This window comes from Coenobita brevimanus, chromosome 84 (genome assembly GCF_032717465.1).
Source record: "Coenobita brevimanus isolate Jiangsu-jjx chromosome 84, ASM3271746v2, whole genome shotgun sequence".
Taxonomy (NCBI): Eukaryota; Metazoa; Arthropoda; class Malacostraca; order Decapoda; family Coenobitidae; genus Coenobita; species Coenobita brevimanus.
In genome coordinates this window covers 49,523,548-49,547,930 of record NC_137037.1, presented here as the reverse complement: position 1 = coordinate 49,547,930, position 24,383 = coordinate 49,523,548, and the positions used below count along the sequence as shown (strand labels likewise).

Below are 24,383 nucleotides of genomic sequence, written 5' to 3'. Positions count from 1 at the left end.
ATTATTGTCCTTTTGCAACTTATTTCACGTAGCACAGTGGAAATAAAATATAATACTGTAGCTCTGCGTCCTTTCCACCGCACTTCTTCGTGACTGGCATCATACTCTAGTGCCAATCTCTTGCCCTAACCCTGCATTCAAGAAGGAGAGATGGCAATTTTAGGCCAGGTTAGCGTAAAAAGAGTATAGGATATATTTTTCCAAGAGGACGGATATATTCCCTAAACTCAAAAATATTGTCCTTAGTTTTTCTCTTTAACATGGCCTAAAATTGCCATGCTATATCTTGAACGCTGAGTTGTAACAATAGATTTAGAACTGGAATATGATGCTAGTCACGAAGAAGTGCTGATAGAAGGATGTCAGGTTGTAGTGCTGCCTCTTCTTCCTCTGAGCTACGTGAAAGAAGCTGCAAAAGCGCGAAAAGCTTGGCCAAGTTAGAGTAAGAGGAGTATAGCTGCATTCTCTTTATAAATTCTAATGTATTTAATGACCACTATCTCTAAGCATCAATTCAACTTTTATTTTATTAATTTATTTACTTATTTTATTTATTTTCTGGACTTTTTTCACTCCACTTGTCACTGTCTGTCACTTAAGCTTCCGTATTAAGCTGAGGTATTGGCTTCTCTCCAAAGGTATTATTATTATTATTATTATTATTTTTTCTCCTGAGTGACATAGGAAGTGGCGCGAAGGGGATACTTTTGGCCTATTGATTTATAAAGTAATGTTTCTTGAGATAAAAAAAAGAAGGGTGCCCCTCTGTGTGTGTGTGTGTGTGTGTGTGTGTGTGTGTGTGTGTGTGTGTGTGTGTGTATTTACAAATCACTGACCAAATCTCTGCCATAACACTGAATTCCAAGCATTCATATGTTTCAAAATTTATCGTATTTATGAGAAACAGCAACAAATCCCCCACAACACGCTTAAATAAAATCAATACTTTCTATTCATGTGTTCGTTTCACAATATATCGTTCGGAATCACTAGTATAAAAACATTAACTCTTATGATCGGAACAAGTCTAGCATTTGAGAGAGAGAGAGAGAGAGAGAGAGAGAGAGAGAGAGAGAGAGAGAGAGAGAGAGAGAGTAAACAAACTGGCTTATCTCCAAACAATAATTATGCATAAAAACCATCATATTTTGCACTGATCTATCTGTTTAGCTTTGTGGCATTAGCTGTGATTTGCAATAAGGAAGTGTTGGCATTCTTAGCTGGCATCTTGGGCAAAGCTAAGCCGTCTTGAAGGAACATAAATAGCTGAGAGACCTGCGTTAAGATATGGGGATGCATTTACGAAGTTTCTCAGGCTAAGTTAATTCCTGTGTATTATCTTTTCTGTTTTGACTTTCTTCACGTGGACAGCTATACTCCTCTTACTCTAACTTGGCCTAACACTGTCATCGTCTCCATCTTCACTGGTCACTTGTAGCAACAGATTTACACTAGGATATGATGCTAGTCACGAAGAAGTGCCATGGACAGGATGCAGAACCGTAGTATTGCCTTCTTTTAATCTGTCCTATGAGCTGCGTCAAATAAGCTACAAGAGGAGGAATATCTGGGCCAAGTTAAAGTGAAAAGAGTGTAGAGAGAAAATTAAAACAGAAAAAAAGAAAGAACAAACCGATATCTGATTTATGGTCGTATTATAAGTGGCATAAAGGGATTCTTTGCACCTTTTCCTAAGCGATTTATTTAACCTATTACGCCTTAACTTCCTCTTCCTTGATGTTCATATTGTTTTCATATGGCCAAAATCTGCATCGGTGACCCAGAAGGGGATATTGTGGCGTAATGTGGAAAATAAATCGCTAAGGCAAAAGTGTTACGTAACGGCTCAAGTCACTTATAACGGGACACATCAACTCACTTTTCTCGACACTTATTTATTGCAAGAAATGTCTAAGACGCTGCGTGTTTACTTAAATGGTGCGTAACTGCGACTCTGTGTAAGCTTGCGTCTTTAATGTCACCTCAAGAGTCGAGAGATAGATAGATAGATAGATGGATAGATAGATAGATAGATAGACAGATAGAGATAGATAGATAGATAGATAGATAGATAGAGAGAGAGAGAGAGAGAGAGAGAGAGAGAGAGAGAGAGAGAGAGAGAGAGAGAGAGAGAGAGAGACTTAAACTTTTCTTTTTTCCTTTCATTTTTGTATATCACGGCTTTCGAGCATAGCAAGTTTGAAAAAAATTAGCAAACAAAAAATGCTGAGGTTAATCCAATACCGCAGCAGTGAGAGACACCGCCTACATCACTATTATCCTGTTCTTGGTCCTAAATCCTGGCTATGCAAAACCTGACTTAAAAAACATTACTAACAAGAGCAATTCGAGATCGCAAACCTGGGCCAAGGAGGAGTGTGTGGTATATATTATGCAGATGTTATATTGTAATTTTGGTGCCAGCATTGTAGGCATTATTTATCGAGTTAGAAGCAAAAATGTTAAAATCGCCACTATCCCGCAAGGGTAGAGAAGCCTTTAAAAAATCCCTCGATCAGGAAGGTTATCCGGATCATCACCAAAATCTAATGGATTGTTCCTTGGGCCATACCCTACTCCTCCAAAAAAATTCAGCAAAATCCTTTAATAACTTTATGAGTAATCCTGCCAACAGACAAACAGATAAACAAACGCAGGCAAAAACATAACCTTGGCGGAGGTAAAAATTCTTTGACTGGACTTAACTGCTTGTTTCTCATGACATTGCAAGTGGAGATTGCATGTGTTTCGTGTCTTGTATTCTCGTTCGCATAACGGATTCCGTAACACCTCTTCCCCAGCGATTTATTATGCATAGACTTACTACCCCTTGATAATGTTATAGTTTTCATACTTTTAAAAATCGAAAAGGTTTGCATCAGAAGTATGCAAGATGATAGCAAGGTGAAATAGGCAAAATAAATCGCCGAGGAAAAGGTGTTGAGGAATCTAACACAGTCAAGGAGAATACATCACTGTCTTGTCCTTTGTATAACAGTGTCAGGGATGTATGACCATTGGAAAATGCTGCTTGTATGGGCAGAAAAACACGAATGTCCTTTGAAGAATAGGCGTCTTGGTGGCCTGCGGGAAAAGAGCAACGACTTCAGCCTGCAGTCCACAGGGTTCACTTTCACATGAGCCTGGGGTCACAACAACAACAACTAACATACGCTTGAGATCACATATTTAGGACGAGTCTAACCAGCTGACTCTTGGGTTCACGTTCTGTTGAGCCTGGGGCAACATCAACAAAAACAACAACAACAACTACAACTACAACAACAGCATCAACAACTAACAATCCCATAATACTAACAACAACAACAACAAAAATCAACCAGTCCCTCGAGACCATACCTTTAGGACGGCTCTAACCTGGTGACTCTCCCCAATTTGGTAGCACACAGTCACCAGCTACGAGGCCGCCCACACCAAGTCATCTATGGAGTCTGTGGTTCGTCTGGAGCCTCTGCTTGAAGGAGGCTCTGTCCAGGGAGGCGGCCAGAGTCACCAAGAGAGCCTACAAACTACCACTCAGTCACATGCAGCTCAGACAGTCAGCCAAACAGAGTCCAGTCAGAGCTCCACCCAGTCATCGCAGGTCATCGAGAGTGCCAGTCAGGATACTACCCAGTCACAGATCACTCAAGGCAGCAGTGAAATGCAAGCCAGTCAGAGCATCAGCCAGTCAGAGGTCAGCGGGGCAGCCACCCAGCCCATGGTAACTCAGTCCGAAGCTCAGGCACAGGTGGTGGATGAGAACGCCAACATACAGCAACAGCAGCAACAGCAACAGCAACAAGAAACACCACCTTCACAACCCCAACCCGAGGTACCTGTAGAGACAAAGCCTGTTGTAGAGCCTGCACTTGTAGCAGAACCACCACCTGTTGTAGAAGCTGTACCTGTCGTAGCACCAGATCCGACTGCAGAACCAGACCCTGTAGTAGAATCGAAACCTGCAGCAGAGTCTGAAGTAGCACCTGTTGTAGAATCAAAGCCAGCGGTAGAATCACAGCCGGTCGTGGAGCCACAACCGGCCGCTGAACAGCCACCAGTTGTTGGCCCAGCACCGGTTGTGGATCCAGAACCGATGATAGAACCAGACACTGTGCAACCCGAACCGGCTGTGGAAGCTGTTGTAGAGCCTGAACCGGTAACAGAATCAGAGCAGACAGTAGAATCCACCCCTGCCGTAGCGCCAGAGCCTGTTGTTGTTGTAGAGGCCCAGCCGGCATTAGAACACAAGCCGCCCGTAGAGCCAGTTCATGCAGAGACACGCGAGCCCCCGGAAGCTGTGGGTGAGGACAGCGGCGGCGCGGAGATCGCCCAGGAGAACATTCGGACGCAGCTGCACGAGATTATCACAGAGATAGAACAGACGGTCCTTCCAGAGCAACAGCAGCAGCAGCAGGAGGTACAGCAGGGGGGAGCAGGGGAGGAGCAGCCCGTGGAGGAGGTAATGGAGGGAGAAAGGGCGATGGAGGAGGTCGAGTACTATGACGAGGTATTTCAAGTCAGCCTTCGGGCCGTGTTCTATGTGGCTTTGAAGATTTCGTTGCACCTCTTCCGTAGCGATTTATTCCGCACATTACGCCTCAACATTCTCTTGCATGTCAGGGATGCAAACTGTGTCGATAGTGAAACGATGTATATATAAACACACAAGAGAATGCTTAGGTGTAAAATACAAAATAAATCGCAATGGAAGTGTTGCCACGATGCTCCCTATGCCATCTAGACCACGGCTTTAGAATTCTTAGTCCACCCCCCCTTCCCCGATTCTTGTAAATATTATTAGTTTAGAAATACGAATGAATTTTTTTCCATTGACTTTCCCCCCCATAGCATGATCCCAACACCAGTCTATTGATATTAATTTTTACAAGTAGCATGTTGTTTATATTCTTCCTGCCATGAGCGGCTGAGCACTTCACCTCGAAGGCGTTTTACTTTTCCTGCTACTTCCTTTATTCGCTTTAGGGGCAGCGTTTTGAGCTGGGGGAGTTAGACAGAGCTAATCCCTCCTCGCAAGACGCCTTCCCTAACCTGAATTTATTAGTGTGGAAGTCGCAAGAATGAAGATAAAACGTCATAGGTTGAAAGAGGTCAGTTAAGCGCTCCTAAGATTGCTCTTTCGATGGCTTCAGTTTTTATTCCGTGTTTCTCCTTCTTCCCAGATCTTGTACGTATTTCCTTGAGGTTATCTAAGATCTTGCACTCAATGCCCACCTTGAGAGAGTTCCCCCTAGTCTCTAAAATTACCTGTTTGTATGTAAGTTTTTCAGGTATTTTCCAGTCTCTTTCAGCCTCCTCGGTCTCCCTCCCCCGTCCTCCTCAGAGCTGTATTCCATGAGGATTAGGATCCTTCGTCGCACCTTTTGCTGAGAGATTTATTTTCAACATCGCACCTGGCTTTCTCATATGTATATTTTGTACCTTTGTTGTCATACCAATGCAGTTTCCATCACTAATTTAAAAGAGGGTTACTAAGGTGTAATATGGAAAATAAATCGCTAAGGAAAAGGTGCTACGGTCTCCTACACCGGCTGGAATACGGCTCACCCACCGCCGACCCTCTCACTCCCCACCACACCCACCACACACACCCTTAACCCCTTCAATCTGTTGACGTATTCCCTTTTCTTTTTTCTTACTATTTCCTGCCGATTTTGTTCACATCCGGCCACACTCTTCGAACTGAAGGGGCTACATAATTACTTTCTCCTGTACACGGTTGTCCTAATTGATGTATATTTCTTTCCGGTTTCTTCTTCAATGTTCCTCTTTACTAGTCAACTTTCTTGAAGCTGAAGAAAATCGTCTGATAATAGCAAAAATAAAAACAAACTGAGACCCAAACTGAGGCGGTCAATCCCTTCAGGCAGAGGATTAGTTTTCGTCTTAATTCTAGCTACCGCCAGACGATTTTAGTCAGCTTAGGAGAGCCTCTTGCTAGTAAAGGGATTGATTAAAAAAGAATCGTTCATCTAACCCCTCCAGATCTTAAACTCCATCTTAAAAAAAAAAAAAAAAAAAAAAGTCAGGAGGCAGCGAGAGGAAAATGAAAAAAAAAAGTCCTCTGATTGAAGGGGTTAAACTATAGTCAAACTTTGTAAGAAAAAAAAATCTTCCACGACGATAGAGAGAGATTTTCACCTAGTGCACACTGAAACACACATAGTCACCGCAAGCTTCATTTACAGATTTACAGGAGCTAATTTGTGTAGCGCAATGACTCGAGGTTTGTAAATACACATGCTTCACAGTCTTGCAATTAACACTCATGGCTCCAACACTGGGCAATCACAGGTGCTTTTTTAATGCATAGAAAAGGTACTAACATCTACTCCTCTCTGGTTTGCACGTCTAGTAGGAACTCTCGCTTTACTAAACATCACAAAACCTAACACTAAAAATCAGTTTAACATTTTGCCTTTCGTAAACTAACATTTGCGAGTCAGTATGATTTTGACTAAACATTGGTATTCTCAATGACATAAGTTCCCCAAGAATTTCACCACTTCTGCTCCTCACTTTCCTCTGCTGGCTTACATTCCCAGGCTGCGAGAGGCCTTGATGCTTTTCTTTAAACATAGGTAAATCCCTCTTTGGTATACAGTAATGCAACTGACAGGAGGGTGACGTACATGCTCTAAGTAAGAAGTAGATGCAGTGGAATAGTAAGGGAACTTTTGTCAAGACTGCACAGGGGAGAAAAAAAAAAAAAGCACTAAAAATCTTCTCTTAATCCAAACCTAACATCAGACTTTTATCCCTGGTGGTACATTGGATGGATAAAGCTAGAAATATACCTTTAATCCCAAAGCTGATATCTGCAGGTCTTAAGTCTAATTATTTGGCGGAGGGACAGCACCAATATAGCCCCCAGGGTCTGCAGTGCACGCAGAATTGAGCAGCCTGGCGCAGACACGGCACAGGCACGGTATTCTAAGTGGCTGAGGAGATTTCGTAACAGCTCTTCCTTGGCGATTTATTCCCCACATTGCACCTCAGTATCCTCTTGTATGTTATGATACGATATGAAGGGCATGCAAGAGAATGACAAAGGGTAACATACAAAATAAATCGCTAAGGATGATGCGTTACGAAGCCACCAATGTCACGTGCTGTACAATACGACACCCGGGCTGCCTGTGGTGTAAATCTTACCTGCCAACAACACCTGGTGGCGCACAGGTTAATTAAAGTGGTTCCGGGCTGCTCCACTACATATCACCTTGGCCTTCAAAAATTCAATGTTGATTTTACTCTCTAACATGCGATTGATGTACTTTTTTTTTTTTCCTTGCTGTTTACGATGATTCTACCCGCTTAGGAATGGGTTTTCGTACTGAAGAGATTTTTTTTTAGCATGTATTTAACATCTCCAGTTCGAAAAAGTCAATCCTAAGCTGAAAAGAATCGTAAGAAAATCGCAAGAACGTAACGAAAAGGAGGTTCGATAGCTGAATGAATTTTAAGGAAGGCAGCCTAATAGAAAATCTTTTGCATCCTGACGAAGAAATATTAAGACTCTATCAAACTTTTGCAGGTAAGTGTGTTGAATAAAATCAGTCTTATACAACTTTATCTTTACTTTTAAAATATCGACTTCACGCAAAAAAAAAAAATAATAAATAATAAAATAGTTAAATATAAAAAGTGTCATTGTTTTCTTGCTTAAGGGAATAGAAAGTTCAAAATTTCTCATCCTTGAAAAAAAAAACAAAAAAAAAACTAACGATAACCACCTGAAATAACAGAAACAAATCACCAAGAAGAGGCAAATATTTACACCTTAACTCTATGTTTTTAAAAACTACCTCAATTTTGCTTCCACTGATGATATTTCAAGAGATGCTGCAGTATTCTTGTTTATGGATCTGTAATTTCGTGTGGATCTGTAATTTCGTGTGGATCTGTAATTTCGTGTTCGTATTCACTTTCAGGATGGAGTTCTGCATCACACCTGGCGACCGAAAGGACATTATGAAGTCAAACGAACACCCATTAAGGTAAGGTGTGGTGCAGGTGTGGTGTGGTGGTGTGGTATGATGTGGTGTGGTGGTGGTGTGGTGGTGGTGTGGTGTGTAATGTGGTGTGGTGGTGGTGGTGTGGTGTGATGTGTTATATGGTGTGGTGTGGTGGCGATAATGGCGTGTTGAGGAATGGTGGTATGGTGTGGTGTGGTGTAGTGTGGTGGTGATGGAGCTGTGGTGTTGTATGGTGGGGTAATATAGTGTAATGTGGTGTGGTGGTGGTGGGACTGTGATGGTGATGGTGGTGCAATGTGGCGGTGTACTGTGCTGGTGATAGTGACGGTGTTTGTGGTAGTACGGATGATTGTGGTGATAGTAAGGAGGATACAGAAGCGATGTGATTATGTTTCCATTGTAAATATGTGTGTTAACCTCTGCAGAGTGACTATAACTTTGCAAATACCTGACCTCTCCTACAAGTCGCTCTTACAGGTAGCACAGTAAAATAATAATAATAATAATGATGATAATAATACGAACGCTCAAAACACAATATATAATAAAGACACAGCAAACAATAACTTTTAAGCTTTGCCTGAGATTATATTTTTGACTGATTATGATGCCTCCAACTTTGAATTAACATAAGGGCTAGTTACGTATAATATCTTTGTTATCTTTCATGCTCAGCTGTTAGGATACGCGCCGTCTTTGCGTTTGACGAGTTACCTTAGTGTGCCTTTGAAAGAAAACCAAAACACTGAAAAAAGAAAATGGCAGACAGCTGATAAACCAAAAAAAAATATGCCTCCTTTTTCTATACAGCAGTTAATCACAAACTCTAATTCAGTATTATTTATTGATATTTAAAATGAATCGGAGTGCCATTTACTTACGAACCAGGGACTGATAACACTAGACAGAACAGTGTGTACCCGTGTTATTGAAGTTACCCCTGATATTCTAGGTTTTCTCTATCGGATACATCCCCCACGTCATACTGTACATTTTGTGACTACTCAGCGACAACACTGAACCGTGAAAATAGATGCATGTCGATCCTTAGTCCTCCCATTCCACTTTAACTGTCCACATATTACATCCCTCTCTCCCTTTCTTTCCTCTACACATACATGGACATTTCTCAATCCCCCCTCGTCCTCCACTTACCCCTTTGCCCACATCACGCCCCCCTCCTTCACTTTCTCTCTCCCCCACAGTACGAGGACGTGGTACCCATTACAGTACCCGACATCAAGTTCACAGAGAAGGAAGTACCCAAGCCGGAGCCCCCACCACCGCAGCCGCAGCCGGAACCGGAGCCACGGCCGCAGGTGAGCCGGCTGAGGAGTTAGACTATGTTAGGTAATGGTAATGGGAGTAGTAGTAGTAGTAGTAGTAGTAGTAGTAGTAGTAGTAGGAATTGTTGCTGTGCTGTTAATGTTGCAGTTGTTGTCGTTGTTATAGAAGAATAGAACTCTAACTTTTGGCATTCAACTTAGCAACACTGCAAACCCAATGCTCACAAGTTGCATTTAATTTTTTGCACGATTTCAGCCAAGTGTGGACGTGAACTCAGCCATGACCAACGGTGGGCTCTCCCCTGCACAGCTGTCCCCGATAGAAATTCCAGAGGGCATCCCACTACTGGCCCGTATCCTGCCGAAGGTGAGTCTCCCCTTCTCTGTCTCAGTCTGTATGTATCTCTCCCTCCCTCTCTCTCTCTCTCACTCTCTCTCTCCCTCCCTCCCTCTCTCTCTCTCTCTCTCTCTCTCTCTCTCTCTCTCTCTCTGTTATGTGCGGAACTCGTATTATCAGCACCATCGCTTGTCCGCTCGCCCGTTCATTCGCCAAAATGGGTAATGTGTAAGATTGTTATTCATGTTAAACGCTTATATCATTGCATAACATTACTGTGTGTGTGTGTGTGTGTGTGTGTGTGTGTGTGTGTGTGTGTGTGTGTGTGTGTGTGTGCAATATGTCTCTCTCACTCTGTCCACTTTACGTATCTTTTGTGTGTGTGTGTGTGTGTGTGTGTGTGTGTGTGTGTGTGTGTGTGTGTGCAATATGTCTCTCTCACTCTGTCCACTTTACGTATCTTTTGTGTGTGTGTGTGTGTGTGTGTGTGTGTGTGTGTGTGTGTGTGTGTGCGCAATATGTCTTTCTCACTCTGTCCACTTTACGTATCTCGTGTGTGTGTGTGTGTGTGTGTGTGTGTGTGTGTGTGTGTGTGTGTGTGTGTGTGTGTGATCCAGTTACCCTTTCTTAAAACAGTGATTGGCACGTAGGAGGACCGGATCATAAGACAGGAGCGAACAATTCCACGCCCAGTCAGAAAGAAAAAAAATATATATATATATGAAAAGGTCCCTTCGAAATCAGTATCCCCAGCAGGACGGAAAGCTGGCGATTACAGGATTGATAAGGAAGATACACGAAACTGATTACAAGCTTGATAGAATATACGAAATTGATTACAAGACTATACACGAAACTGACCCGGTGGTGTGGGAGGAAGGGCAGGGGTGATGGGAACAATTTGGCAACCCTCCCTCTGGTCTCGCGATTTCTGTTTGAGCTAATTATTGATGCTTTTTTCTCTCTCTCTCTCTCTCTCTCTCTCTCTCTACTGGTTTCCTGACTATCTATTTGGCTATTAGTAAGGACCTTTAGGTAGAAATTTCTGCTCTACTTCTACTGTTAATCTACTTCTGACGAGGAGAGTACCTAAAGTGTCTATAATAATCCAACTTTGTCGAAACATTTATAGGAGTAATATTTTCACATTTTGGGCAGTTTTTTGAGTTAGCAGGAATGAATTAATAAAGATGTTCTCGGTCTGAAGGGGCTCGTCTATGGCTGAGCGAGGTGGGATGTCGGGAGGTGCAAGGTGAAGGTGTTTTTAAAGGTGTTTCTTTGATATTTGGGTCAGCTATACTTAGAGTGTGTTGGGGAGAGAGAGGGAGAGTGGGGAGAGAGAGAGAGGGATGGAGAGTGGGGAGCGAGAGGGAGGGAGAGTGGGGAGAGAAAGGGAGGGAGTGTGGTGTGAGAGAGTACAGATTAGAGAGAGGGGGACTGAGGAGTACGGGAGTGGGAGAGAGGAGTCATGATGGGACAGGAGGAGTGGGGGAGAGGAATGAGGAGTGGTGAGGATGGGAGAGGAGTGGGGAGCTGAGTTTGGGGAGTAATGAAGGAGGGAGATGAGTGGGGAGAGTAAGGGGAATGGTGAGTGGAGGAGAGGAATGAGGACTGATGAGGATGAGAGAGGAGTGGGGAGCTGAGTTTGGGGAGTAATGAAGGGGGGAGATGAGTGGGGAGGAGAATATGGGGGAGAGGAGTAGGGGTAAGAGAGGAGAGGTTTGGGGAGAGACAATGAGGAGGGGAGAGAGAGTGTGGGGGTGGGGAATAGAGACTGAGACAGACAGAGGTAGTGGGGAGAGGAGGGCGTGAGAAAATTATGAAAGAATTTGAGGATGTGAAAGAGATAGGAGATGATGATGGTGATATTTCAAGAAGGAGAGAGAGAGAGAGAGAGAGAGAGAGAGAGAGAGAGAGAGAGAGAGAGAGAGAGAGAGAGAGAGAGAGAAAGCTTAGATGAATGCCTACCGACTGCACGGGGATCTCTTAAAGTATAGACAATTAACCCTTTCTACGTCCCAGTCTTTCCCTAAAATACACGATTCAAGAAAAGGAAAAGTCAAGAAAAGTTAAAAATAAACAAGAAAAGGGAAAAGAAACAAAAAAAGAAAGAAAAAGAAACAAGAAAGGAAAAGGAAACAAGAAAAAAAAACAAGAGAAGAAAAAAAGGAAACAAGGGAAAAAGAAACAAGAAAAGGAAAACAAGATTCAAGAAAGGAAAAAACAGGAAAAAAGAAAGAAGGGAAAAAACAAGAAAATAACAAACAAGAAAAGGGAAAAAATTAAGCAAGAAAAGAAGAAAAAGAGCCAAGAAAAAGAAAAAAAATGAAAAAAAACAAGAAAACAACAAACAAAAAAGGAAAAAAACAAGAAAACAACAAACAAGAAAGGGAAACAAGAAACAAGGAAACGAAGGAAAAAAGTCAAGAAAGGGAAAAAGCAGAGCCAAGAAAAGGGAAAAAAATAACTCAAGATTAAAACACCTTCCACCTGTGCCCACTCAGCAACTTGCAACACCTCGCCCACCTACGATATGGCCTTCCTCGCCTCTATGGCTGCCACCGTCTCCTTAATTTCTCCTTCCTTCTTCGTTGCCTACGTTGCAAGTCTCTGGTGTTGCAATCAAGCTTCACGTGTCGTTAATTTTATGTTGCATTCTCTGATATCCACTTTGTATATCCGCTCCTGGTGTTTGGATGATCTCTCCTTTTTATTCTTTTTTTGCTGTGTTTGTTACTGCGTCGAGAGGCTAATACGAGATTCGATGGCCAGTTTTTGTCAGGTTTTATGTTTTGTGTGTGTGTGTGTGTGTGTGTGTGTGTGTGTGTGTGTGTGTGTGTGTGTGTGTGTGTGTGTGTGTGTGTGTGTGTGTGTGTGTGTGTGCAAATAACCCTCAAGTCCGTGGATTCATTTGTAACATTCATGCTACCTTTCTATTCATCTTAAGGGGGAGAGTCTTGGGCTTCTGATTTCTTTTACCTCTGCAACTTTTAACCCTATCAAAACGATGACATCTTTTAACTAAAAAGCACTCAGAGAGCTCATACCTTCGCCAATATCATTGCCATTAAAAAAGATTGGGATCTAGATCCGCGAATATAGGATCCGGATCTGGATCCGCCTCCAAGTTTAATAATTTATTCCTTGGTCCGTGGCCCATCCTTCCACAAAATTTCATCAAAATCTGTTGATAACTTTCTGAGCAATCCTGTTAACAGACAGACAAACAAACCAATGCGGGCCAAAACATAACCTCCTTGGCTGAGGTGATAATATTTTTTCTCATGAACGACTTTATTTAGATTAGGAAAGACTTTCTGAGCTGGAGGGGTTAGACAGAACCTCCATGAACCCAGCCACTAGCAAGAGGCACTTCTGGGCTGAACACGATCACCTGAATGTTGCAAAGATAGACCAAGAGAATGAGTCATCGTAAGGGCAGTGTCCAAGAAATGGATATATGATCACAAAACATATTTCCTAAGATTTATCAGGTCAAATAATCCTGAAGCCATGGAAGAAAGTTATATAAGGAAAAATGAATATAATGACCGCGTCGTTTAAACTGAAATCGCGAAGAAGGTAAAGGTCTGAGGCACGTGATGACAGTACAAATGACAAAGACATTTATGGGAAGAGAGTAGGTAGGTGGTGGGTGGACTTAAGTGGGAATTAGGAGGGTGGATACAACTGGGAGGGTGGGAGGTGGGTGGACAGACGTGGGTGGGTGGGCAGAGGTTGGTGGGAGGTGGGTGGGAGGTGAAGGATACAGCTAGGTGGGTGGACGTGGGTGGGTAGGTGGGTGTTGAATACAGTTGGATGGGTGGACACAGTTGGACGGGTAGGAAGTGGGCAGAAGCACATGCTACAAAGTGGGCAAACAATTGTATGTGGAAGGTAGGGAAATACAAGTAGGTGGGAGGGGGAAACAAATGGGTGAAAACAGGTGGGTGGGAGGTTGATATAGGTGGGGTGGAGGGCGTGCACGGGTGGGTGGGTGGGTGGGACACTTGGCAGGGCGTCGGCGCTGAGAATAGCAGCTTCACTCAGTTGGCGGAGTCACTTATGAAAGTTCTCAGGCATCCCCACCTCTCCTGCCACCACCACCACCACCACCCCCAGTACCACCTCATATGCCCTGACACCACCACAGCCCTCAGTGCCACCTCATATGTCCTGCCACCTCCTGCCACCTTTGCCATATCCCATCTGCCATACCTCGACTCTTTCCATCTTGCCATAGTCCATTTATTGCCATATTTGCCATACCCCAATTTCTGCCATCCTTTTTCTCCCAGTATTGTCATAGCCCTTTTTCTGCCACACCCCATCTCTTGCTATATATTCTATACCTCGTCTTTTGCCATACCTCTACTGTCACCTTCCCATTCCCCGACCCTTACCATACCCCAGCTCTTGTAGTCACTGCCATACCTCTTCTCTTTCCACCGTTGCCGTAACTCCTTTTCTGCCATAACCTATCGGCTGCCACTTTTGCCATACGTTCTCCGCCACTTTCTCATAGCCTGCCACCACTACCTGCCTCTCTACAATCATTAACTACCTCCCTGTTAACCCTGACACCTAGCCATCACCTTACTTGCCTCTCTACCTGTCTCGCTGCCTACCCTGCCACCTGGATGTTCCCTGCCACTACCATACATCTCACTGTGCCGTCGATCTTCCATCCACTGAATCCACCTACCCTCTCCCAGCCACCTGTCTCTTCCACCACCAGCTGTGGGAAGTGGGTGGGTGGGCGGGGCGGCAGTGTGGGGTGAGGGCGGACATGTGTGTGTGGGGGGAGGTGGTGTGAGGGTGCCGCCTTGCCCTTAAACATACCTACTAGTGCCGGGCTTGTCGTCTCGGGGTGAGGGTGTGTGTGTCTGTGTGTCTGTGTGTGATGGTGGTGCTAGGGTAGGAGCATAACACAAGGCTGTGGGGGTAACATAACCAGGTGAACAGTCAAGGGTTATGCGAGAACAGGGAGGTGAACACGACACGAATTAAGCCTGTGGGAACAAGCAATACAACCGTGCGTGCAAAACTCAAGCCCTCGCGAGAACGGAGGTGAGGAGGAGTCAAGGCCACGAGGACATAAGTAGGTGAACAAAATACAAGTCGGGGTTAAGCGAGAACAAGGAACAAGGATAAATGGAGCCAAGGCCGCGGAGATAAGATAACTGGGGGAGCAAGAGTGAAGGTTGCGAGAGAAGGTGAGGGGGATAAAATCAAGGTTACTACACAGAAAAGGTGAATATAGGTCAAGGATACCTGGATATAAATGAAAGAACGCGACAAGATTACCAGAGAACAAATAGGTGAACACGTCAAGAATCAAGGCTAAGGGATTATAACTGAGTGAACAAGAGCCCAATTTATTCGAGAACAAAGAGGTGAACAGGACAAAAACCAAGGCTGCGTGAAAATAACTAGAACACAGTCAAGGTCACACGCAAAAAGAGGTGAGCGAGAATCAAGGCCACTCTCATTAAAAAAAAATTAAAACGGGGTGTAGCCAAGTTTAATAATAATTTTCGTGAGTAAAACCAAGTGAACAGTAGCCATGTTTTCCCCGGAGCGATTTGGGCCGCAGAAGAGCTCATTCGGGAAGACGGAGAGCCACGGCGGGAGGAATTTCATCGGACTCAAGACAGCCTTCCGACAGAACTCAGTGGAGACGCCCCGCACGCCACTCCAGCAGGCGGCCCGCTTGAGGTTTTCAGAGCCCGCCACGCCCTCTGTGCTGGACGGGCGTGGGTACCGAGCCTCTGACCTCTCCGACCCTCACAAGCGACAATTTCTCACCGAACTCACCAGCAGGATCTTCCATTTGGCGTCCAATGGGGTATGTGGCTGTAACGCTCCCACATACTGTTTACGCCATCTTACGCACTGCTTACACTAAACTCAGACCTCCAGCCAGCTCACAGGGAGACACTTTCATTAGGCATTCAGAGGTGTATGTGATCGTTTCCTCTCTCCTCTGATTACACCACACTCAGATCTCAAAGGCAGGAGCTTCCACTTCGCCTTCAAAGTGATATATAGCTCAAGAGTTCTCAGTTCACCATACACAGCACTTAGATTCCATGTCTTACGTTCCTTATTGAGCTTAAAGACTGTAGTTTATTTTGGGTTTGTGGTCCTTAGGTTTCAGATAATGCTTACACTATACTCCGACTCCCTGGACATAATTAAATACTGTATTTGTGAGTTGTATTTTGTGCTGGTACTAAAGGAAAAAAAAAAAGGATGATGGCTAAGTGAATTCGTGTCTTTTGGAAGGCCAGTGTCTGAGGAGTGCATGTCTAACTGGGAGTTTAGAAAGATGTTATTTGGCTTCGGTTTTGGATTCTGTTCTGGCTGTGTGTGTGTGTGTAGGTTAGTTAGGTTTTGTGTTAGGTGGAGGAGGAGTATAGCATCTTCCCGCGCCTTTAGCCCTTCCTGTAAAAAACAAATCTGAGCTACGATACCGACTCGATCGTAAAAGCGTTTTTGTGAATCCCTCCCAAGTCGTTCATGTTCCAGGCCAAGAAAGGAACATTTATTTTTGTCTTAACCACTCATCAGCCCTAATGTGAAGTAAACTAACTCATTGTTTTCTTTCGTTCTTCTTTAGACTACGCTGTCCTGTCTTAGCAAGGTCGCTGTGGATATTTATAGCTGAGGGGACGTATTTATAAACATTCTCGAGTTTAAGCTATATATACAGTATGTTACTTAAGCTTTTATTTTCATGTCGAATTGGAGTGAACAATGGAGTAAAAATAAATAAAGAAATTAATTAATAAATAAGTAAGCGAAATTGCGTCTGATAATAATTCGTTGCTATGGCGACTGGATTACTGCGGAAATTGGCTCAGATGTTTTATGAATAGCTCGCCCAGGTGTTTTCCCTTACCTGCATTACAGAGGCGTGATAATAATAAACCTGAAGAAAGCCAGTGTTTATTATCATTACTATTATTATTATTATTGTTATTCTTCTTCTTCTTCTTATTCTTCTTCTTATTATTATTATCATTATAACTGTGAAAGTCGTTCTCATTTCTCGTAGTGGCCGAGAGTATATAGTGACTAAATCAGAAAATAGTGACTGAGTGTAGGCGTATGCTGTAGGCACTGTTATGGTGAGGCTATACTCAGTTTACTTTAACTTGGCCTAAAATTGCCGTCTCTCCTTCTACAGCGCTGGGTTATAAAGAGAGATTTAACACTAGAATATGGTGCTAGTCACGAAGAAGTGCTGTGGAAGGGTTGTAGAGTTGTAGCATTGTCTTTTTCCGCTACTGAGCTTCGAGATATTACTGTAGCTGCAACGACGAAATTTGGGCCAAGTTAGTGTAAAAGGAGTATTGCTTGAGTGGGAGTATTTGTGTGTGTGTGTGTGTGTGTGTGTGTGTGTGTGTGTGTGTGTGTGTGTGTGTGTGTGTGTGTGTGTGTGTGTGTGTGTGTGTGTGCATTCTTCCTTTACTATCCTTACCCTTGACAGCCCACTATCGTATCCACTCCACTATCACCTCCACATCCTCACACTTAACATGACACACTTGCCGTCATTCCTCTCCATTCACACTTCCTCAGGCAAGTATTTCCTCTCCGTCACGCTCTGAAATAGATATCCTTCTGCCCCAGTCATTCCTTCACGACATACCTCACATACTCGCATATCCACGTCATACTTATTCATACGTACATTACACATACTGATATCACGCATACTCGATTCAAACATACTCACACACCCGTATTTTTATCTGCACACACACACACACACACACACACACACACACACACACACACACACACACACACACACACACACTTTAACTTGGCCCAGATTTTCATCCTTATTCAGCTTACTTCACATAACTCAGTGGCAGAAAAAGACAATACTGTGGATGTACATCCTTTCCCTGGCACTTCTTCGTGACTAGCATCATTTTCAAGTGATACTCTGTTGTTATAATTCCTCATTCAGGATGGGGGGGGGGTGACAATTTTAGGCCAAGGTAAAGTGAACAGGGCATAGGACTTACATAGTTGCCTCAGTAACTTGCACGAAAAAAATAAATAAATAAATAAATCGCTCTCGAAGTCGTGTTACGAAGCCTCTGCTATGAGAAAACAGGCCAATGTCACCAAAATAAATCGCTAAGGAAAAGATACTACGAATCCTCCCATGCGACCTAGAGTGAGACCCCTAATCAGCTGAGACTACACCTAATTGTCAACACCTAAGGAGGCGTGTTTGGGGCGTGAGTCAGGTGGGGTGGTGGGGAGGTGAGCAAGGAGGAAGCCCATAAAGAAACTATTATTAACTTAGACCATATATCCACTCAATGTCAGGCCAGAATGGGTGTGGGAGGGGAGGGGGGAGGCTGAGGAAGAGAGAAGAGGAGAAGGAGAGAGGCTAATGAAGAAGAGAGAGGCTGAGGAGTAAGGAAGAGTGGTTGAGGAGGAGGCGAGAGACATGGAGAAAGTCTGAGAAGGAGGAGAGAGGCTGAGGAGGAAGAGACAGAGGCTGAGGTGGAAGAGGAAGAGACAGAGGCTGAGGAAGAAGGAAGAAGGGGGGGAAAGGATGAGATAATTGGTGGATGAAAGAAAGACGAGAATGAACGAGTGAAGAGATAATAGTAGGATGGGGAGAAGAGAAGGGAAGAATGTCAAGAAACAGTAGAAAGCTGAAAGGGTGGACGAGGAAAAGGAAGAAAGGTAAGAAGGAAGAAAAAGAGGAAGATCGAAAAAGAAGAATTGAGATGAAGAAGAGTGACATAATGAAGAAAAGTGGTGATGACAAAGAGAAGTTGTTACGGTGAAGAAAAATTTTAAGATCATGACTGTTTTCTTCTTAATCGTGTTCTGACAATGGGGATAGGCTTGACAGTTCGTTCCCTGAAACCCAGCTACCTATGTGCTACTAACCTTCACATGTCACCACTTCGGCTGTAATACCCACCGTCCATACTGAATATATTGTTAGAGTTGTCTCATCCAGGACTGGTGTAATAGTATTAGAAGGGATTTTTTTTTTTTTATATATCAGTGGGTGAGGACGAAAAATGAGAGGAGTGGAGATAGGAATGAGAGAAGAGAAGGAGAGAGAGAGAGAGAGAGAGAGAGAGAGAGAGAGAGAGAGAGAGAGAGAGAGAGAGAGAGAGAGAGAGAGAGAGAGAGAGGGGGGGGGAAGGAATGACGTATGGGGGAAGGAAGAAAGGCAAGATATATATCAGTGATTTACAGGCGGAGATATGCAAGACGAGGAGGAGGAGGAGGAGGAGGAGGAGGAGGAAAGGGGGGGGGAAGTAGAAGAAGAGGAGGAGGGGTGGGAGGGGCAGGGGACAGCAGAGAAGCACATGAAAAATATAACATGATGAGGAAAATGTACCGTAGATTTATTTTTTATATTCTATTCTATTTTATTTATTTATTTTCTTATTTATTTTTTGTTTAATATTCACTACAAATGTGTGTGTGTGTGCGTGTGTGTGTGTGTGTGTGTGTGTGTGTGTGTGTGTGTGTGTGTGTGTGTGTGTCACGAAAAAGTGCTATGGAAAGAATATTGAGCCACAGTATTGTCTCGTTCTGCAACTGAGTTACGTGAAATAAGCAGCAAAAGGACGAAAATCTGGGCCAAGTTAAAGTGAAAGAAATATAGACACTGAACATACAAGACCAGCCATAAACCCCTTCAGGATGCTATAGGGGATTTACGCTTGCTGCTGCCAGACGATTTCATTCAGCCTAGTGAAGAGTCCTGGTAGTGAAGGAGTTAATGAAGGCTGTCTAACCCCTCTAGACCGAAAAATAGTTCATGTGCTGCAAAAAAATCGTCTAGAGATGGCAGTATTGATTTGTATAAAGTCCTCGGGTTGAAGTGCTTACGGGAAATAGAGCCAGCATCTAGAATAAACCAGTGTATGTTGTATTATGTATCTATTATGTATTGTATTTTGTATAGATGGCAGTGTAGTCTAAACCCAAAACTAAATTTCCTCTTAAAAAATACTACGAAAAAAAAAAAAAGACCAAGTGTATGAAACCAGTGAATGAGGTGTATTAGGTATAGATTTAACATACACCAAGTACACAGACTTACACCTGGGCTTAGATTTATTACGTTCAGACAAATAGCAAGATTGTAGCGATGTTGTAAGATAGGGGGGTGAGAGACTGAGGGGGAGTGCCAAGGTTAGGAGGGAGGGAGGGAGGAAGAGATAGAGGAAAGAAGTCAAGGTTAGAGATAGATGGAGGGTGTGAGGGGGAGATGGAGGGAAGAGAGAGAGAGAGAGAGAGAGGGAAGGAGAGAAAGTGAGGGGAGGTGAGAGAGGGGTACTAGGGTTATAAGAAGACTGAGAGACGTGGAGTAAGAGAGAGGGAAGGGAAATTTATACGCAGAGAGAGAGAGAGAGAGAGAGAGAGAGAGAGAGAGAGAGAGTAATGAGAGGGGGAATATGAAATAGTGAAGATTGGAAAAAGAAACAGAGAGAGAGAGGAGGTAAAGGTGAGGCGTTGGATCTGGGTTGACACTGCCAAAAATAAGCCGTGTGTGTGTGTGTGTGTGTGTGTGTGTGTGTGTGTGTGTGTGTGTGTGTGTGTGTGTGTGTGTGTGTGTGTGTGTGTGTGTGTGTGTGTGTGTGTGTGTGTGTGTGTGTGTGTGTGTGTGTGTGTGTGTGAGTGTCCTCTTATCAATATTCAAAGATAGCAACATCAAGCAATCCACAAACAGACGGGCGTGGAAATGATGATATCCCGCTGAGAGAGAGAGAGAGAGAGAGAGAGAGAGAGAGAGAGAGAGAGAGAGAGGTTAATAAATGTTGCTCGTTTTCCTTGTAACATATCCACATTTGTTTGGGGGTGTGGGAGGGGGGACTAAAATATTATGAGGTAAAATTTTGTAGATAGATAGATAGACAAAATGAGAGAGAGAGAGAGAGAGAGAGAGAGAGAGAGAGAGAGAGAGAGAGAGAGAGAGAGAGAGAGAGTCACCTGGTCTTGGGAAGGATGGAGGATGACTCACTGACAAACACATCCTCACGTCATCCGCTCACACACCCAGCCTATCATGGCCTCCTGCTTCCCTACCAATTCTCTCTCTCTCTCTCTCTCTCTCTCTCTCTCTCACTTTATTTCTTCGCCTCTCTCTTTTCATCTGTCTTTATTTCCTTGCCTTTCTGGTCTGTGTCCCGCTTTCCCTTCATGATCTCTGCCAAGTCTCTTTCTAGTTGCTTATGTCTCCCCCCTCCTCTGTGTGTGTGTGTGTGTGTGTGTGTGTGTGTGTGTGTGTGTGTGTTGAGGATCTCGCCAAGAGGGTGACGTAATGCTTTTCGGAACACTGGGTCAAAGGTGATGTCCCGTGGCAAGAAAAATTTAAGCAATTTTCATCTGATATATCCTAAATTTTGTAAAAGAGTTTAAAACAAGGGTAAAGAGAATTGATTTTTTTTTTAATAACAAACAAACAAACATCAAGGTTACATGGAGATGTCAAATGTCGAGGGAACTGGGCAAAATAACTCAAACAATTCTTATCTGATTCGAAGCAACGTTGGTGGAAGGGTTAAGGGTCAGGCAAGAATGAAGTAATTTGGTTTTGAAAGTAAATGTGTCAAAGGTCACAGGGAAAGTCTAATATCCAGCCTTTAGGTCAGTGAGCGGGAGCGGTATTGCACTCTCCGTATGATCCTTATTATCATTATTATTATTATTATTATTATTATTATTATTATTATTATTATTATTATTATTATTATTATTGTTATCATCGTCATTATCATCATCATCATCATCATCGTCGTCATCATTACCATTATTATCACTATTATTATTATTATTATCATCTATCACCATACTTCTTTATGCAGCTTTTTTCAGTATGTTTGCATAAGCTTACGAGACAATTACCTTAAGTGCCAATTACTCACCTGATTATAAACTACCTGTGTCAGTGGCAGAGGCGCCGTACCCTACCACAGTAAATTACCATCACTACATCACTCCATCATTTACCTACAAGTACTATCCATCTATCTACCTGTCTATCTATCTATCTCTCTATCTACCTGCCCCTTACCTGAGCAGGGGTTAATTAGGACTATAACTAACGCCTCTAGATCGATAATTTTCTCCACGCTGAATAAAATCGTCTGGATATAAACCAAAATAAATGATGTCTCCGGCGTGAAGGGGTTAATTACTCCCATGCCTATAATTGTCATCTTATTCATTCATCCTCTAATTTGTCACTACCGTCATTATCGTATTTAAAAGCCGGTAATTCTGGAGATGAGGAAGATATCAAGGACAAGCGTGTGTGGAATTGGATTACTCGTGGTATCAGTAATTTGTAGCCTGGTAAATGGGAAATATGTCATCGGTATTATCATCGTTGTTATCATTATTATTACAGTCTATATCATTATCATCATTATCATCATCATTATTATTATTATCTTTATCGCCATCTTCATCATCATTATCATTATCATCATTATCATTATCATCTCCATCCCTATCATCATCATCATCAACAACACTATTATCACCCTTATCCCTATCATCATCATCATCATCATCCATATCATCACCATATTTTTCACAGCATCTAAGGTCGGTAATATGGTAGACATAATCGAGCACCCCAGAGAAATGAAACAAGTAAAAAGAAGAGAAAAAAAAAGGTGGGAAAAGAAACAGAAATAAGAACGCCAAAGGGGTACCAGCAAAAAAAAAAAAAAAAAAAAAAAAAAAAAAAAACCACAAATCCATTACCTTCCTCTCCAAGCCATCAAAATCCTAGAGTCACTATCTTTTTTTCTTCAACATCGCAGTCATCACCATTATCCTGTCCTTAATTCCTACTGATAGATCCATTTTATACCATTGAGCCAAAACACATACAATTAACAAGACATCGAATCATCCAGGTTCTATGATTTTACATTTTTTCAAGCCATGGCATAATTAACCTTTTCTACCCTTTAAAATACTGTGGAAAAACTTGTATGATTCACTAGATTCAAAGTTCCAATGTCTGATATAATAAAAATAAAGTTTGTTGTATCCTACTTCAACTTAGAAGTGAGAGAAGTAAAGTCTACCAATATTGTCCTTCGGGAAATATAGGCAGCATTCCCCATGACAGTGATAAACAGCTGCAGAAGGCGCCGTAGCAGGGGAAGGGGGTGAAGGGGAGGAGGAGAAGGCAGGGAATCACAAGCTAAAAATAAATCGTAATGAGGAAGACCATAATTTATAATCTGGCGACGCGTATATCCCTGCCACTCCATTCCCTCCCCACCCTACCACCCCTTCCCTGCACATCTCACCCTCCCCTCTCCTGCATGTCCTCCCCCTAACCTACCCCTCCCTTGCACGTCTCTCCATTTCCCTTTACCCTTTACACCTCCCAAAACACCCCTTTGATTAAGAAAATAAATGGAGATTAGACTTAACATCTTTCGCAAAACCATGTCATTTTAATTTTTTTTTATACAACCAAGCGATTTTTCTGGCTCAGGAGAACCTTTTTGAACTTGGAAGATTTTACATATTCTTATTAACATCTTGACCTTTAAGGGGTTCTTCCCAAATTTAATATATTACTCTGGAGGTCGCAGAAATAATGCAAGAAACATGGTCATATTGAAAAGGTTAAGGGAAGAAAGTATTACTGATGAGAGACTGAATTAAGGAAGAAGAAATACAGATTAATATTAACTATTCTTACTCTTAACTCCCACATCCCTCCACCACACCTTTCCTCTCTTCCCTCCCTCTTCCTCCTCTGCTCCCCAGAATATACCTCCATCTTTCCTCCCCACTCATTTGCCTCTCACATTCCCTCCACACCCAGCCCATCCCTCCCTTCCTCCCCCTGTGTCCCCCACCATATAAGTCATTCTCTCTCCTTCCTCTTACCCATCCTCTGTTTACGTCCGTCCACCCCTCTCCTCCCCTCCACATACCTCCCCCTCCCCCTGCGAGCTCCTTGTCATTTCCTTCCTCTCATACTCCTCCCCCCCCTCTTTCCTTTCATACGCTCCTTATTTTCATTTCTCCACGCTTCTGTCATTTCATTTGTTCTTCTCTATCAGTCGCACACAACCCTATTCTTCATCTCCTCACTCCTTCTTGGCAATTTCTTTACATGCTTACTCTTCCCCTTACGTCTCAAACCCCTCCATACCCTTACCATCCCATTCCACTCCCCTGCCATCTCCTCACCCTTCTTAAACACTCCCTACCTATCCCCTGCTTCCTTCCCTCCATATTAAACCCTACCTTGCTCTGTTAATTGCTATACTTTGCCCTTATCCCTGTCACTGTTCTCCTTTGTTATCTTTCGCTCTTACATTACCAGTTAAACTCTACCCCAGTTCTCTTCCCCCTACCCTCCTCCTGGCATCTCTCTCCCCTGCTTACTCCACCCCTAACGTCCCACCTCCCTCCCCACTCCATCCCCACCTCCTACACTCCCCTACCCCCCTTTCTCAGTTCCTCCCAGTCTTACCCCCACGTCTTTCCTTTCATCTCCCTCTTTTGTCCCTCTTCCTCATAATTTCTCCTTATGTCTTTGCTCTTCTCTAACTATTTACACAATAATTTGGTTTTCGTCTCCTTTCCCCCTTCTTGGTATGTAATTTCCTGCGTACACCTATTCATTCCTCTTACCTTTTACACCTCCCCACACCTCCAATCCATTCCCTGCCACGCACTGTTCCTCCCCCTCTCAGCTTTACTCCTCCCCTTACCATT

The 24,383-nt window shown here is 43.2% G+C and overlaps 1 protein-coding gene across 8 annotated transcripts in view; it reads left to right on the top strand.

Annotated features, from left to right (window-relative positions):
• LOC145410195 (uncharacterized) overlaps window positions 1–24,383 on the top strand; it is a 118,623-nt gene that overhangs the window by 43,135 nt on the left and 51,105 nt on the right. For 7 of the 8 annotated variants that reach the window (XM_080280399.1, XM_080280400.1, XM_080280396.1 and 4 more), the window contains 4 exons: window positions 3,404–4,510; window positions 7,956–8,021; window positions 9,206–9,319; window positions 9,543–9,653. In XM_080280399.1, coding sequence (XP_080136525.1) covers window positions 3,404–4,510; window positions 7,956–8,021; window positions 9,206–9,319; window positions 9,543–9,653 — 1,398 coding nt within the window. The remainder of the gene's footprint in view (window positions 1–3,403; window positions 4,511–7,955; window positions 8,022–9,205; window positions 9,320–9,542; window positions 9,654–24,383) is intronic. The other variant, XM_080280397.1, reaches the window with a different exon arrangement.